Source organism: Drosophila sulfurigaster, chromosome 3 (genome assembly GCF_023558435.1).
Source record: "Drosophila sulfurigaster albostrigata strain 15112-1811.04 chromosome 3, ASM2355843v2, whole genome shotgun sequence".
Classification (NCBI taxonomy): Eukaryota; Metazoa; Arthropoda; class Insecta; order Diptera; family Drosophilidae; genus Drosophila; species Drosophila sulfurigaster.
In genome coordinates, this window is record NC_084883.1 from 5,415,771 (window position 1) to 5,432,341 (window position 16,571).

A 16,571-nucleotide genomic window follows, 5' to 3' on the forward strand; every position below is an offset into this window, starting at 1 on the left:
TTTTCATGTTTTTGTTTTAACAATTAATGATTTTTTTTATTAAATGCTTATGCTAATTTAAACATTTATTTTGAAGCAGTTATTCCCTGTTTGTCCGCAATATTTTGTACAGGGTATAAGAGCAAAAGAACTAAGCAATGTGTTGATGATTAAAATGCAGCCAAGGTTACGTGTGGCGTTTTCTATCTACCAGGAAAAATATGCTTTAATTGTCTTGGCTTTTTTTTCTGTTTTGGTTTTTTTGGTTTGGTTATTGCTCAAATCTTATGAGTAAGAGAAGAGTACGTATGATTTTTGAGTTCTTATGTTCTTAGAATTAACGAGCTGAGCTACGTGCATGGCATTTTCAACAATTATGATTATTTTTTTTTTCAGTTATGCCCTGCATGACAAAATACCCACAACAAAAGTCGAGTTATTTATGGTTTAGTATGATGACACGATAGTACGGAATAGTTCTGGTGTTTTACCGTAAACTAGTTTAGACGCCTTGCAAGCGGTTCTAGGAAAGCGACCAAATGAAAATTGTTAAATTCTATCGGGAAAATAGAACTCAAGAGTTGCACGTGTCCAAATTGAAGGCACACTCCCGCTCAAAGAGAAGGGAGGCAACTTTGTTTAATGCACTTACCGAGCCTCTTAAAGTGCTATAAAACGCGTTCAACAGCGCCTCAGTTTCAGTTTCAGCTTCTGCTTCAGTTTCAGTTTCTCCCTCCAATTTCACCTGGTTGCTGGTTTTATTAACTTGGTCAAGTCATATGCGAGTATGTGTAATTGCTATTATTTCTGTTCTTTCTTTTTTTTACTACGGTCGCTATGCTCTCTGTACTCTGTCGAAGTTTTCCAAGAACCGGCGCTCATATTTTCTTTGGCTGCCTCTGTTCACTTTCTAGGGAAGGCGTCACAGTTTTCTGTGAATGACTTAAGTGCTGGTTACCGAGTTTTAATCAATGGCAACGAGATAAAACGTTCAACTAGAAGCGATAAAAAACAAACGAGCGAAAGATACGAGAAAGATGCTGAGATTAATCACAGCTTCTTATAAAAGATTTTTTTAAAACTAAACTGATAAATTATCACGAAGTGCGGGCATTTATTAGCAGTTTTTATTACTGCACTTTAAACTGAATTGTGAATTACGGTTTTAGTTATGGTTTATTTTAAACTTTAGCTTCAAATATTTTACGGTATTGAAGGGGAAAAAGGAACAAATATGATAGGAAACATTTCCTAATAAAGCAGTTAATTATTTATTTTTTAGTTCATAACCTACCGAAAAAATTTGAAATTTTTGAATAATGAAGTTTGATGATTTCGTCTTGTTAAAAAATTGGTTTGGTGAATTTTTAGTTTTGGTTTTATACAAAAATATACAAATTTTTTAAGTTCTAAGAAACGAGAATAAGGGGGAAAATATGATAGGAAACATTTCCAAATAAAGCGCTAGTTTGTAATATTTTGTACTTTTATCAAATGCTGAAAGTATTTTAATTTATTGAATAATGTAAAAAACATATATGTACATAGTTAAATTTTGAGTTTTGGTTTTATAAAAACTATACAAATTTTAAAAGTTCGAAGAAATTGATTACCTAACTATTAAGAATATAATTTTGAAAATTAGTGTGCCACAAAGGTTTTTAATTTCGATATTTAAATCCAAGAAACAATAATCACTATAGAAATACAATTTCTGAGTTATATCTGCCAAAAATGGTTGCTTTTAGTTTCTTCTTTAACTTCTCAAATTCGTGTTTTAAGGAGATTGGGGAAAAGCGAGATGGAAACAAATATGGAAACGGAGATTTGAATTTCTTTCACAACGCAGAGAAAACGCGGCACTTTCAGTTTAATTGGAAAGTAGAATATGCAACACTTGTGAATGGAAGCGACGGAAAAGAGGCAAAAAAAGAAAAGAAAATCGGAGTTGAAAAGCAAAGCGTCAATAGATCAAAACATCAGCGAACCGATAGGAAGAGAATGTGGGTGAAAAAAAAACGTGGAATGAAATTATAGTTGAGCCACAAGTTGGAGGCAGGAAAAGTATCTGACGAGAACAGCGGCGCTTCCTTGGCTCCTTTGCAAATAGGCCTTAAAAATCAGCAAAGGACGAGAGGCAAAAATCAACAGAATGTGGCCACAGGAAACCAAAACCGTGTTGTGGCGGCGGCCCATGGCTAAACAAAGTTGCACAAGATTGTGCAACAAACAGTGGCAGTGGCAGTGACTGTGGCAGCCAGGAAGAAGCAGTGGCAAAAACTGCAGTACGCTCTTCTGCGCTGCGCTGCATTGTTGTGCTGTTCGGGGCGGTTCTCTCCCGCTCCCCCTGCTCCCCTTTCCTTCTCTCGATGGTGCCTTAACTCGACACAACAGCCCACTCACCTGTTAGTGCCAGCTTGTTGGCCACATCGCAGCTTCAGCTTCAACTTCAGCTTCTGCTCCTATCTCCTTTTGTTGTTGTTGTTGTTGTTCTTGTTGCTGCTGCATTTCCAGCTGAGTTGTTGCTTGGCGAGTTTCGCAAACTTCTGGCGTTGTGATTGTGTGCGGCATAATTGCATGCGATTATGCTGCCTGCTCAGCTGTGCAATTTATATCATGGGACCAGCCTCAACAGCAACAACAACAACAACAGCAGCAACGAGAATAACAACAACAAAGCCACGATGCAGAAGAAGAGCTACAACAATAATAATAACAAGCGCAAGTTCAGCAATCTTCACACTTGTTCCAGGTCCAGCTTCAGTTCCAGCTTCAACTTCACTTGCAACGCACAGTGGTTGCAATTTTTGCATGCATTTCGAATTAAGGATTAATGCTTTACTCATCAGAAATAAAATTTGAAGTTTTAGTAATTTGAAAATAGAATTTTTTTAACCAACAATGAAATACTATGAAATATTTCATACATATTTAAATTTAAATTCTGAATCAATAATTATACAAAAAATGTGAAGTCATATTAATTTAGGATTTAAGATTAATTAAAAATACTTTCAAATTATATATCTTTGTGGGTAACGTTGTAAATTTTCGTAATTTATTTGATTCATTTTTCAAAATTCATGACATTCATTTTTATTTTCGTTATCCATATTAATAACTGGATATATTATATTATTAATTATTATTAACTGGAGATATAACATTATAATACAACAATGGAGTATTATAATGTTATATCTCCAGTTAATGCATGATGTGTATATATTCTTGATCAGCCATGATATATATTCAATGTTTTAGTACATCAATATATAAAAAAATACCTTTTGTACACTTAAGCATTTTTATGAATATTAATATTAATATTTTATGAATATTAATAATATCGCAATGTTCTAATTTTATTGAAAATGGGTAGTAGGTTTTTCACAGTCGAGCACACTAAAGCTTGTATATCTTTCTAAAAGCGAAAATGTATCCATAAGATTTCGAATTTTGATTTATTTAGTTACACGAAAAATTCACAAATTCTTATTCTCAGTAATTCGTTTGTAATAATTAGTAAAAAATACAAAATATTTAAGTTTCATTTACTTATTGATATTAAAAACTCTAAATAGAGTTTTGAATAGATTTTTGAATAAAGTAGTTTTTGAGAACTTATAAATTTCGCATTCAAGAATTTAATAATTCAAAATGTTTATTTTATTTCCGAAGTTTAAGAATTTTATTTCTGATTTGTTTAATTCGCCCAGTTAGGAAGCAGTGCACCTATCTTTGTTACCATTTCGTTGTCATTTCACAAAAAAAAAAGAATTTCAACAATAAAATAATATTATGTAAAACAAGTAAGAAAGTTACAGTCGAGTGTGCTCGACTGTGAGATACCCGCTACCCATTTTTAATAGGGGCAAAATATTGCGGTATTATTTTCAAAATATACCGAAAATACTAAAAAAAAATACTAAAAATATACCAAATGGTATGTTTGGTATATTGATACAGCACACCATTCAAAATATACCATAGACGGCACAATGTACCAGATTGTCGGCCAAAGCAACTAAGACCCCTAGTAAGTAGGCGTTTTTGCCCATACAAAAGTATTGTTTAACAACTTCCACAATTTTTATCTGATCGCAACCAAATTTTCAGGAATCATAAATACTGTAGTAATTATACTATATACCAAAATTCGCAACTCTAGCTTTAAAATTACGCTTGTTATTCGATTTTTTTGATTTGCGGGGGCGGAAGTGGGCGTGGCAAAAATTTGAAACAAACTTGATCTGCGTGCAAACATAACAAATGCTGTCGAAAAAAAAAATTATAGCTCTATCTCTTATAGTCTCTGAGATCTAGGTGTTCATACGGACGGACGGACAGACGGACAGACGGACAGACACACAGACGGACAGACGGACATGGCTATATCGTCTCGGCTGTTGACGCTGATCAAGAATATATATACTTTATAGGGTCGGAGATGCCTCCTTCTAGCTGTTACATACATTTCCTGCCGGCACAAAGTTATAATACCCTTCTACCCTATGGGTAGCGGGTATAAAAATATGTGTTTCCTATGAGCGGTGTTTATTCTTAATCCTAAGTTGTAGGTTGCAATTTTCATCTGGAGTTGAGTTTCATTTTTTTGCTCTTACTTCCATTGCCTTTGTTCCACTGTGCAGCGGTTGCTCAATTTGGTCGCATCCTGTTGTTCAATCCCCTGTCGCCCCGTCGCCCCCTTTTCCATTTCCCCCCTCGCTGCCGCTGCTGCCATTTGGATCCTTTACCAGCGCCTGTCAATTTCAGCTGCCGCTTTTGCCGCACGGCACCGAAAATTTGTTTTTAGTTCAATTTTTGGTCAAAATTCTATGTCCGGCCGTGAAACTGGCCTCGGCATATTTTATAACAACTCGGTGGTTCAGTGGCTATCGCTCGTTTGGGGGATGGTCAAGAGAAGGGGGAGGGATAAGAGGGGAGGTGTTTCGGCCATGGCCATGTGGGTGCAACGACAGCATTTGCCATTTGCGCAATTTGTTTTGAGCTTTTGCCTCATGACAAATTCCATTTTTCGGGAACCTGCAACAGACTTGATAATGGAACCGAGCCGAGATGGACTCGAACCGACTTCCCCTGCTCCTCCTATTTCTGCTTCCCTTTTGTGCTCTCCTCACTCTCTTGTGCTCCATTGAATCGGAATCGCTTTAGGTTTCCCATTTTGCAGCCTGTAATCGAAAATATTGCGCCACGTTTGTCGCACTTTTGGTAATTAAACATTGCCGTCGCATTTTATTGTCCGCTCTCTCCTCTAATTATTTATGCATACATCAGCAGCGAGCAGCGAGATCCATTGAGAATTAACGTAGGAATTTATCGCGCAATTTAATGCACATTTACGTAACCACAAGTACAATCTATGTATATAGTATTTTAATACTGATATTCTTTGCTCTATAAATTGAAATATAATACCGCACTATCGTCGACGACAGCTGATAACCCTTGACTTCTTCGCAGTCTCCTCTCTTCCCTCAAATAGAGCTGTTCCCGACATTCTTCGACTGCAGATAATTCATGGTGGGCTTCGGTCTTCTCTCCTCTGCTCTCTTCTCTTCTCTCAAAGATAAGAAGTCATCACGCAAACAGTTGTTGGACTCTTGTGGACTATCTTGGGGTCGATGGCCATTACAATAAATATACTTAGTTGCAGATGAAGCTGCTACTTGCCCATAAATTGTTGTGTTATTCATATGCGTACATATTTATATAGTGTCACAAACTGGAGCACAGCTCTTGGTTCATCTGAGGTTGAACCTTATACAAATGTAGATCATGAATCCGCAATTAGCTAATAAACTTTTAAGACTTGTAAACAAGCTTTTAGACTTCCGGCGCTTTTGAATTGCATCTCATTATTATTATTATTATTATTAATCCTCTGTTTGCCTTGAGCAAAAGTGTTAACAAGAAGATTGTGGGTAACTTAAGATCACTTCAAGATCAATAGCCAATAATATTCAACTTTAGTCTATCTTTTATATGTTGTTTTAAATTAAAACTTAATAACATTTTCTACAAACTTTAAATAAATATTATATAGAGTGCAACAAGAATTCAGTAAAAAAAACTTTAATTTAACCAATAAAAAGAAAGAAATAATGTACAAGGTATTATTTCGATAGTTGCACTCTTATCTTTTAGACTTCAAATGATGCAATTATGTGCAATGTGCAATTACAATAAAAGTAAATATCTTTTTCGGTTTATTTTCATTTAATCTTAATTGAATTTTGCACTAACATTTTATAGTCATACCAATATCATATTTATATTTATGCTATGCTGTACGTCTTGAAACATTATAATACAAATTAAACGTACTATATTTTTGTAAAGCGTTTAACTGAACATTTTCATACAACATGATAAATGAGATGAATATTTCCACTCAAAATATTGCAAGAATTATGCAACAATCTGAAATGTGATTTTATATGCAATATATTTAAGACTTACAGTCAATTAATTTCATTTTACTACATTTGTAAACTTATTTTATGCCCTTTTCTCAATTAAAGACTAAAATTCAGAAAAAAATCGATTACATAAAACGTTTTTCATTAGCAACTTCTGCCTTTTTGTATTATCGGCAGTTGGAATTAAAGTTTATTAAACAAAGTGACTAAATGAATTAACAGAATTTTGTAAATACAACTGTTTTTCTTAAAACTTATAAAACACCTTTCAGTGCCAGTTGTGTATTCATGTTAGAAGCAATCATGATTCAAGAATTTCATACAAAGAAATGATTTCACATTAAAAAATGTTTGTTGCATTGCTGTTTTCTTCATACTAAATATATTATAAAATTGATAAAGCCAAAATCCAAAGCAGCCAGCGTTAGTAAATTTACGCTAGGTTATAAATTAAGTCTTGTAATATAATAAAATAAATACAATTTATTAAAATTGATAAATGTTCAAGCTTTACTTTAATTTAAATAAATTTGTATTATATTTTCGTATTTACTTGAAGGCGTTTCATTTTTGGTACTTCATTATCATTTAATTAACTAAAATTACGTCATTTCATGCCGCAAACTAAAGTTTTTTTTAAAAGTGCAAAATACTTAATTGCTGATAATTGTATTTCTTTGACAATTTTTGTTTTTCAGTTATTTATAAAAGGCAACTTCGCATTACTCATAACTTGTTTTCTGACATTTATTCAAACGTCATTTATAGTTTAATCAGTTAATATTTAGTCTTATTAACATAATTTTTATTTTATCTTACAAGAGTATTTATATATTTTGATCTCTTTTGGTAAAAACTTCTTAGTAGTTGTGTCTTATTTAAATCGCTAATAAAAATATGTGAACACAGTAAGGATTTACAAAAGCAAAAAACAAGTTATTTCAGCACGACTCTTTCAAATTGTTTTTTAATATTAATTACGTTTTGTGTGGGATTTATTTATGTTATATTGAAAAACAAGCTATGAAGATAGTTTTAGTTAATTAGTTTTGTTGCTATTGCTATTACTAATAAATAAATGTATTCTTAAATATATATTACATATGGGCAAATTTCTGGCGAATATATTGCATGCGACACTATCTAAATCGAAATAGCATATACCAAAATAGTTTTTATTTTGAGTTAGAATGAATTTTATAGCTCTTGATGAGCATTTTAATAAGAGCTAAGAAAGATTTTGGTATTTTTTTCCTTTTTTAAGATAATTGCAAATATAAACAAATATATTTGTAAACCAAAAAATGAACGAATTTATGTATTTTATCGTAAAACAGAAAAAGTTTCTAAAATCAATTGTATCTCTAATCCAAAACTATAAGAATAGACTTTACTTATTTTTAAGGATTTTTTCACTATAGAGAATTGTCATATATCTATCTTTTTAAATATCCAACAACTTTCAACTTATTATATTGCATGACAAAAATATGACTTTGTTATGTTTTATCTCAACGATCTGTTATTAAATTATTGTTTTATATTTAGGTGATATTGTTTTTAGAATTATAAATAAAATATCAAAAACATACTTCGAAGTCACCACTTCAAATCAATGGACTTAGCATAGAGTCCTGTTTTGTCCTGCCACTGAACTTTTGCTGCTCCCAAAAGCCTTCATCATCAGCTGCCAACTGAATATGAGGTAGCATTTTGTTGTTGCTGTTGTTGCTATTTTTACAGCCGTGGTACACACACACACACACACATGCAAACACAAGGAATAGTAAAATGGAAACAAGTTGAACAAGTTTCCGACACCTTTTTGCAGCAGCCAAAAAAAGAAGATGAGGAGAGAAAAAGAGAGAGAGAGACGGAAGAGAAACAATGGCAATGTGTTGGGACTTCGTCTAGTTGGAGTTGGAGCTGAGAACGGAGAGAAGAGAGAAGAAGAAGCTGAGGGATGGGGAGGGGGGTGAGTAGGAAGCGTGCTAACTTAGTTACAAAAAGGAGACGAAGACGGGCGAAGCAGAAGCAGAACTGAAGCTGAAGCAGCTCTGCACCTTTGGCAATTTACTTGGCTTTTGTAGATTTGTTGCCCGCCTGTTGACGACTGCCAAGGACTAGAAATTGCTGCCAAGTATCTATGAGTGTATGTGTGACTCTGTGTGTGTGTGTGTGTGTGCAGACCGCAAGCATCTTCCGGTCATGTGTGGGCGCTGGTTTCCCGCTCTGTCAGTTAATGAAAAAGTTGCCATGAATAATAAATGCATTAGACGAAACTTGCAACAAACAAAAAAGTTACATTCAACATTCGTCTGGTAAATACCTCAAAGAATGTGTAGAGTATCTTCAATGATAAATAATAAATAAAACATTTTTCAAAATATCCGAAAATGTGGCAAATGATTCGAAATACTTGAAGTTATGGCCAACTTGGCCTTGGCCTTAAAGAGCGTGAGGAAACACAAACAAAATCTTGAGGGAGAATTCAACAGCTATCTATGGATAGAGATGCAGATGCAGATGCAGATACAAATACATTAACAGATACAAACTTAGGATAAAGGTTGATCTAAACACTCTAAATATAACGCGACTGCTGCCACTTGAGAAACTCGCGCCATTCTCAAATGTATCTGACAGTGCGCTGTGTATCTTGAAGTACGTGTATCTAGAGCGTGTGTGTGTGTGCATTAGAGTTGCTGGCAATGTGTTAAACATCTTTTAGCGTTGACAAAATTGCATGCCACCCTTGCTCCGCTTTGCCATGCAGCTGCAACAATTAGAAGTTGCCTCGCAATAGGAAACGTATCTGACGGATGCGCCTTCAAAGTTGTTCCTGCTGCTGTTGCCGCAATAAGAAAACTACAGTTTAACCGAGTGCTGAGTGATGTGTTGAGTGAAAGAGAGCGAGCGAGTGAAAGAGCGGCAGCTTAGGCAGCACAATTTTAGAATTTTAGAAATGAACAGCGAACTCCCGCGGAGTAAATAATTTTAAATAGACATTAAAACTTTATAAAACAAATTCAATATTATATAAAGATTGTTATAATTAAACCTATATTTAAACACATTTGGAAAACAACTCTTTTTATAAACATACAACCTTTGTTTACTTTGCCGAAATTAGATTTGAGCCGCTTTGCAATTTATTCAATTTGGAAAACCACTCAAGAACTCACTCAAACTTGCGCTCTCATTTTGAGAGTGGCACACTAGCGCCAACCGGCCATGCAGCGGCCACAAAAGTAACTAAACGCCATGAGAGAGCAAAAGAGCGAGAGAGCCACACATCGTTTAGTCGAGCCGAGCGAGCACATGCGCCTCCTTCGTGCAATGTGTGTGTTTTAACGCTCTCTGTCCCACTCTCTCACTCTCTATGGCTGGCGTTTGCGAGTCGTGTGCGGCAATTGTAATTGTCGTTAGTCGAACGGCTTTGACTGTGACTATTGGCGAAGTAGGAAAACAGTTCGAGTGCGAGCGCCGTACGGTACGGACGTGTGCAGCACGCACAAAAATTTTCAAATTGAATAAACGCAAAATCGCTAAAGAGCAAAGAGAAAAAAAGTAATACCAAACGAAAAAAATTAAAGTGCTGAAAATGAAAATTGAATTGGATTAAAGAAATGCCAAAACAGAGCAAGTGTTTCAAATTGCGAAATACCCAAATAATAAAGCAATTCAATTAAAGTGCGTAACTTCGTGTGTGTATCTTTGTGAAGTGTGTGTGTGACGACTAACAGTGACTAAAAATGTCAATTCCATGTACACAAAACTAAGCAGCAGCAGCAGCATTGTGCAACGCATTAGATACCCTAGAAAAACAACAACAACATCCCCTTCCCCCACCCATACACACACACCTACACAACACCAACACAACCAAAAAACAAACACAAATGGAGCCTAGGCTTCAATTACTGCTCCTTGCGCTGCTCGCCATCAGCGCCAGCTGCAGCGCTGCCAACGACGACAGCAGCGCAGCCAGCGTGATGCTAGGCGGCAGCAGCAGCAGCAGCAGCGGCAGCGTCAGTCTCTCCAGCGATTATACTTCGCTGCTCGCTGCCTCGTCGTCGTCAGCCGCACAACTCCCCGCTGCCTCCTCGCCAGCACCCGCGCACAGTGGGCCGGTGAATCAGTGTAGCTGGAGCTACAATGGCAGCAGCGGCATCGTCCACTGTGCGCTGCGACTGATTGAACGGCAGCCAGGACTCGACCTCCAAGGAGCCGATGGCAGCAGTCAGCTGACGATCAAGTGTAGCGATTTGTATCTCTTCGAGTCGACGCTGCCCACAGCGGTCTTTGCCCGCCTGCAGACTCTGGACACTCTACGGGTGGAGTCCTGCAAGTTGTTGCAGTTGCCCAACAACGCCTTCGAAGGACTGAGCACGCTCAAGACGCTCAAGCTGAGCACGCGGAATGGAGAATGGGGACCAGCGAAAGTCCTGGAACTCTATCCGGACTCGTTGAACGGACTTAAGCAGCTAACGGAGCTGGATCTGAGCGATAACAATTTGCGGGGTTTGCCTGCGGGTTTCTTGTGCCCGGTGGGCAATCTGCAGACGCTGAATTTGACCAGGAATCGTATTCGGACCGCGGAGCAATTGGGTTTCGCGGATCTCAATTGCAGCGGGGCAGCTGCCACGGGAAGTGGCAGCGAGTTGCAGCTGCTTGATGCCAGCCACAATGAGCTGCGCTCTATCACCGAGAGCTGGGGAATCTCGCGGTTGCGGAGATTGCAGCACTTGAATCTGCAGCACAACAACATCTCAGAATTATCAGGGGAAGCCTTAGCTGGACTTGCCTCGCTGCGAATTGTGAATCTGAGCAACAATCACCTGGAGACGCTGCCCGAAGGACTTTTCGCAGGCAGCAAGGAACTGCGTGAGATTCATCTGCAACACAACGAGCTGTATGAACTGCCCAAGGGACTGTTTCATCGTCTGGAACAGTTGCTGGTTGTCGATTTATCCGGCAATCAGTTGACATCGAATCATGTCGACAACACAACGTTCGCCGGCCTCATTCGCTTGATTGTGCTGAACCTCGCTCACAATGCTTTGACCAGGATTGATTATCGGACATTTAAGGAGCTTTACTTTCTGCAGATCCTGAATCTGCGCAACAATTCGATTGGTCACATTGAGGATAACGCTTTTCTGCCCCTCTACAATCTGCACACCTTGAATCTCGCCGAGAATCGACTGCATACTCTGGACGACAAGCTCTTCAACGGGTTGTATGTGCTATCTAAACTGACGCTGAACAATAATTTGATCAGTGTGGTTGAGACTGCAGTGTTTAAGAACTGCTCCGACTTGAAGGAACTTGATTTGAGTTCGAATCAGCTGAATGAAGTGCCGCGTGCTCTGCAGGATTTGGCTATGTTACGGACATTGGATTTGGGCGAGAATCAAATACGCACCTTTGACAATCAGAGCTTCAAGAATCTGCATCAGCTCACGGGATTGCGTCTGATTGATAATCAGATTGGGAATATCACGGTTGGCATGTTTGCCGATCTGCCGCGTTTGAGTGTGTTGAACCTCGCCAAGAACCGCATCCAGAGCATCGTGCGAGGCGCCTTCGACAAGAACTACGAACTGGAAGCGATTCGTCTGGACCGCAATTTCCTCTCCGACATCAACGGAGTGTTTGCTACGCTTGTGTCGCTGCTTTGGCTGAATCTCTCGGAGAATCATCTCGTCTGGTTCGATTACGCCTTCATCCCGTCCAATCTCAAGTGGCTGGACATCCATGGCAACTACATCGAAGCCCTGGGCAACTACTACAAGCTGCAGGAAGAGATTCGAGTTAGGACACTCGATGCCAGTCACAACCGCATCACGGAGATTGGTCCCATGTCCATTCCCAACACCATCGAGCTGCTGTTCATTAACAACAATCTGATTGGCAACGTGCAACCGAATGCGTTTGTCGACAAATCGAATCTGGCTCGTGTGGATCTCTACGCCAATCAGCTAAGCAAGTTGCAACTGCAACAACTACGCATCGCTCCGGTTGCTGCCCCCAAAGCGCTGCCCGAATTCTACCTTGGCGGAAATCCCTTCGAGTGCGATTGCACCATGGATTGGCTGCAGCGCATCAACAATCTGACCACGCGGCAGCATCCGCGTGTCATGGACATGCCCAACATCGAGTGCGTCATGCCACATGCCCGTGGCGCCGCCGTGCGTCCCCTGAGCACTCTGCGTTCTCAGGACTTTCTCTGTCGCTACGAATCGCATTGTTTCGCTTTGTGTCACTGCTGCGACTTTGATGCCTGCGACTGCGAGATGACTTGTCCCCACAATTGCACCTGCTACCACGATCAGATCTGGTCCACGAACGTCGTGGATTGCGGCAACCAGCAGACCATGGAGCTGCCACGTCGTGTGCCAATGGATTCGAGCATCGTTTACCTCGATGGCAACAATTTCCCTGTGCTCAAGAATCACGCATTCATCGGGAGGAAGAACCTGAAGGCGTTGTACGTGAATGGCAGCCAAGTGGCATCGATACAGAATCGCACTTTCGCTAGTCTGGCCACATTGCAACTGTTGCAACTCTCCGACAATCGACTGCAGACGTTGCACGGCTACGAATTCGAGCAGTTGTCCGCTCTGCGTGAACTCTATCTGCACAACAATCAGCTGGGAAACATTGAGAACGCAACACTCGCTCCTTTGGTATCTTTGGAACTGCTGCGTCTTGATGGAAATCGACTGGTCACACTGCCCATTTGGCAGCTACATGCTACGCACTTTGGTCAGCGCCTGAAGAGCATTTCGCTGGGTCGGAATCCCTGGAGTTGTCGCTGTCAGTTCCTCCAGGCGCTCACCTCGTATGTGGCGGACAACGCTTTGATTGTGCAGGACGCGCAGGACATTTACTGCATGGCTGCCCCTGGAAGTGGCAACACGGCTCTGGGCTACGAGGCAAGCATCGCAGCTGCCACCGAGAAACGCGAGCTCGACTTTAACGCCACAGGCGCCGCTTGCACCGATTATTACTCAGGAGGTTCAATGTTACAACACGGCATTCCAGAGTCTTACATCCCGCTGCTTGCCGCAGCCTTGGCGCTTGTTTTTCTCCTCGTTGTCGTCATCATTGTGTTCGTCTTCCGCGAGTCCCTCAGGATCTGGCTCTTTGCGCACTACGGCGTCCGTGTCTTTGGTCCACGCTGCGAGGAGTCCGAGAAGCTCTACGATGCGGTGCTTCTCCACTCGGCCAAGGACTCGGAGTTTGTTTGCCAACATATCGCCAGCGAACTGGAGACGGGTCGCCCCGCATTGCGTGTCTGTCTGCAGCATCGAGATCTCGCCCATGATGCCACACACTATCAACTGCTTGAGGCAAGTCGCGTGTCGCGTCGCGTTGTCATTCTGCTCACACGCAACTTTCTGCAGACCGAATGGTCGCGTTGCGAGCTGCGTCGCTCGGTGCACGATGCTCTAAGGGGCAGGCCACAGAAACTGGTCATCATCGAGGAGCCCGAGGTGGCCTTTGAGGCGGAGAGCGACATCGAGTTGTTGCCTTACCTAAAGACTTCGGCGGTGCATCGCATTCGTCGCAACGATCGCCACTTCTGGGAGAAGCTGCGCTACGCCCTCCCCGTGGACTACCCCACGTATCGGGGCAACAACTATACCCTAGATCACAACCACGAGCGCATCAAGCAGCCCGCCAGTCCCGGACTGCTCTATCGCCAGGCGCCGCCGCCTGCCTACTGCGGTCCAGCGGAGGCGGCTGTGGCAGCTTCCGCGGCAGCTGCTGCTGAGCAGAACTACTCGACTGCCACCACAGCCACGCCCAGTCCCAGGCCACAGCGTCGCGGGGAGCGAGAGGCAGGAGGAGCTGCAGTCGGATCACATCACTTGCATGCGCAGTATTATCAGCATCACGGCATGCGACCGCCATCGGAGCACATCTACTCCAGCATAGACTCGGACTACTCCACGCTGGACAACGAGCAGCACATGCTGATGCAGCAACAGCAGCAGCAGCAACCTAGCAGCTTGCCCCTAGATGCCCAGCGAGCGCAGACCTGGCGACCACAGCCGAAGCAGCAGCTGCAGCAGCAACATGCGGGCACAATGGTCAAGGCGGCTCCTCAGCAGCAGACGGGACAGCAGTCGGGAGGACAGTCGGGACAGCAGCAAGGTCCACATGTGCAGGCGTATCTCGTATAGAGCAGAGGAAGAGTGGGGTAAGAGAGTGAGTGAGATAGAGAGAGACACAGCGAGACAGTAAGAGAGATAAAGACAGAGAGAGAGAGAGAGAGAGAGAAGAGGGGGAGAGCTTGAGAGTTGACAGTGATTTCTTTGGGGACTGGTTCCTGTGCATCATTTTAATTACTAAAATATGTGCGACTAAAACTAAGCGAACGAGAGAGAGAGAGAAAGAGAGGGAGACAGCAGGAAGTGTTATTTTGTTTAGTCAGTGCAAAGTCAGTTTAGTTGCACTAAACAAACATAAATCCAAGTACACTAAACACACACAAGATGCAACTCAAAGATACAAAACACAATTGCAGTTCCCTCTCTCTTTCTCAACTCGCATGTGTGAGGAGCGAAACAGCAACAAAACTCTAGAAAGAAAGAGAGAGAGAGGAAGCGAGTGCTAGAGGGCGCCCTATAACAATGTCAAGCTGCAAAGTTTTCTAAAGTTACCACTCGAGTGGAACTTTTGTTTCTTGTGGTTGGTTGTTCGTTTCCCCCTCATTCATTTTCATTTTCTCATTTTCTTAGCTGCAAATGCGTTTAGAGCATTTCTCTGATAACTTTTTAATATGCTTTTAATCAGTTCAAGCCAAAACAAAACAGCACAAAACTACAGCAAACAGAGAGAGAGAAGCAAGCTTAAGATTTATGAGCTGAAAACTTTCCAGCTGAGATTTTCCATCTCTCGCATGTGAAAAGCTAATGCCGGAGATTGACTCAGTTTATCCGGGTTTTTTTTTTAAATTCTATTAAAATACCATTTTAATAAATTCTCAGTATTTTTAATGCACTTCCAAAGATTTCAAGTGCTTCGAATTGCTGCTTTAAATGAACCTTTATTTGCCTACACATACACGAAAAAAGTCTGGCCACACTGGCATTGCTCTGCTCTTTGAATCCTGCTCGATGCTGCTTTGAACTTTTGTAAATATGAGAAAACTTGATATGCCTAAAATAGAGTTAAGCGAATGCCACTGCAAATACGTAGTCTCCTACAATTAATTCAATAATCACATTCGAAGAGAAAACCACTTGTAAACACACTCACAGAAGAAGAAGATGAAAGAAACTTAGCTAGCAAACGGTAAAAGTAAAAGAACTTCAAAGAGAGATATTAAAAAAATAATAATACTAAAAAACTATTGCAGTAAAGCTCATTTTAAACACTTACGCTTACCAAAATATTGTAATAATAATGATAACTCTAATAATAATAATAGTTGGGTTAAAGAATGAAAAAAAAAAATACTACATGGCGTATACACAATATGGAATACTAATACACTACATAATTATATATAAATGCGTATATGATGTGACTGTAAAAAACCAAAAAAAATGTCGAAAAATACTATAAAACTGATATTATATAACTACGTATATATGTATGTATGAGATAAACTTTATATAAATGTAATACACACACACAATGTTTGACAACTGCCTATAGCAAGTACGAGAAAAAACACTTAAAAGCATTTATTTGAAATTTAAAGCAAGAACAAATATCTGAATACTTATTGTATGTAATGTTTAAAGATCATCAGCAAAAGCAAAAAAGAAAACTCGCCTACTCGTCATTAAATTTTTAGCAAAACAGTTTCAAAAACACAAGCAAATTAAGCTATCGATAACTAAAGAACCAGCTAAGACATATAGATAGATACAAGATACAGTTTAAGAATGTGAGAAAGATACAGTGGAAGAGGAAGAGAAATGTGTGTAGATGGATGGATAACACTTGTACCAGTATAAAAGCCCAAAACTGTTATTTATTTTTTATTTTGTATAATATATAAGTTATTATTTAAAGCCCCCACTCTTTAATATAATATGATGTACTATCTATGGATAATTCTCGATAATTCTTGTGAATAACTATTTATATATTGATATATTATATATATATATACATACATCTATG

The 16,571-nt window shown here is 39.8% G+C and overlaps 1 protein-coding gene across 1 annotated transcript; it reads left to right on the top strand.

The window, feature by feature from the left end:
• Window positions 1-9,525: 9,525 nt before the first annotated feature.
• On the top strand, window positions 9,526-16,212 carry LOC133841265 (toll-like receptor 7). Its single transcript, XM_062273634.1, has one exon. The coding sequence runs from the start codon at window positions 10,325-10,327 to the stop codon at window positions 14,615-14,617; it is 4,293 nt and encodes a 1,430-aa protein (XP_062129618.1). The 5' UTR covers window positions 9,526-10,324; the 3' UTR covers window positions 14,618-16,212.
• Window positions 16,213-16,571: the final 359 nt, after the last annotated feature.

Coding starts and splice junctions, on each gene's coding strand:
- LOC133841265 (XM_062273634.1), top strand. CDS start 10,325: ATGGAGCCTAGGCTTCAATTACTGCTCCTTGCGCTGCTCGCCATCAGC.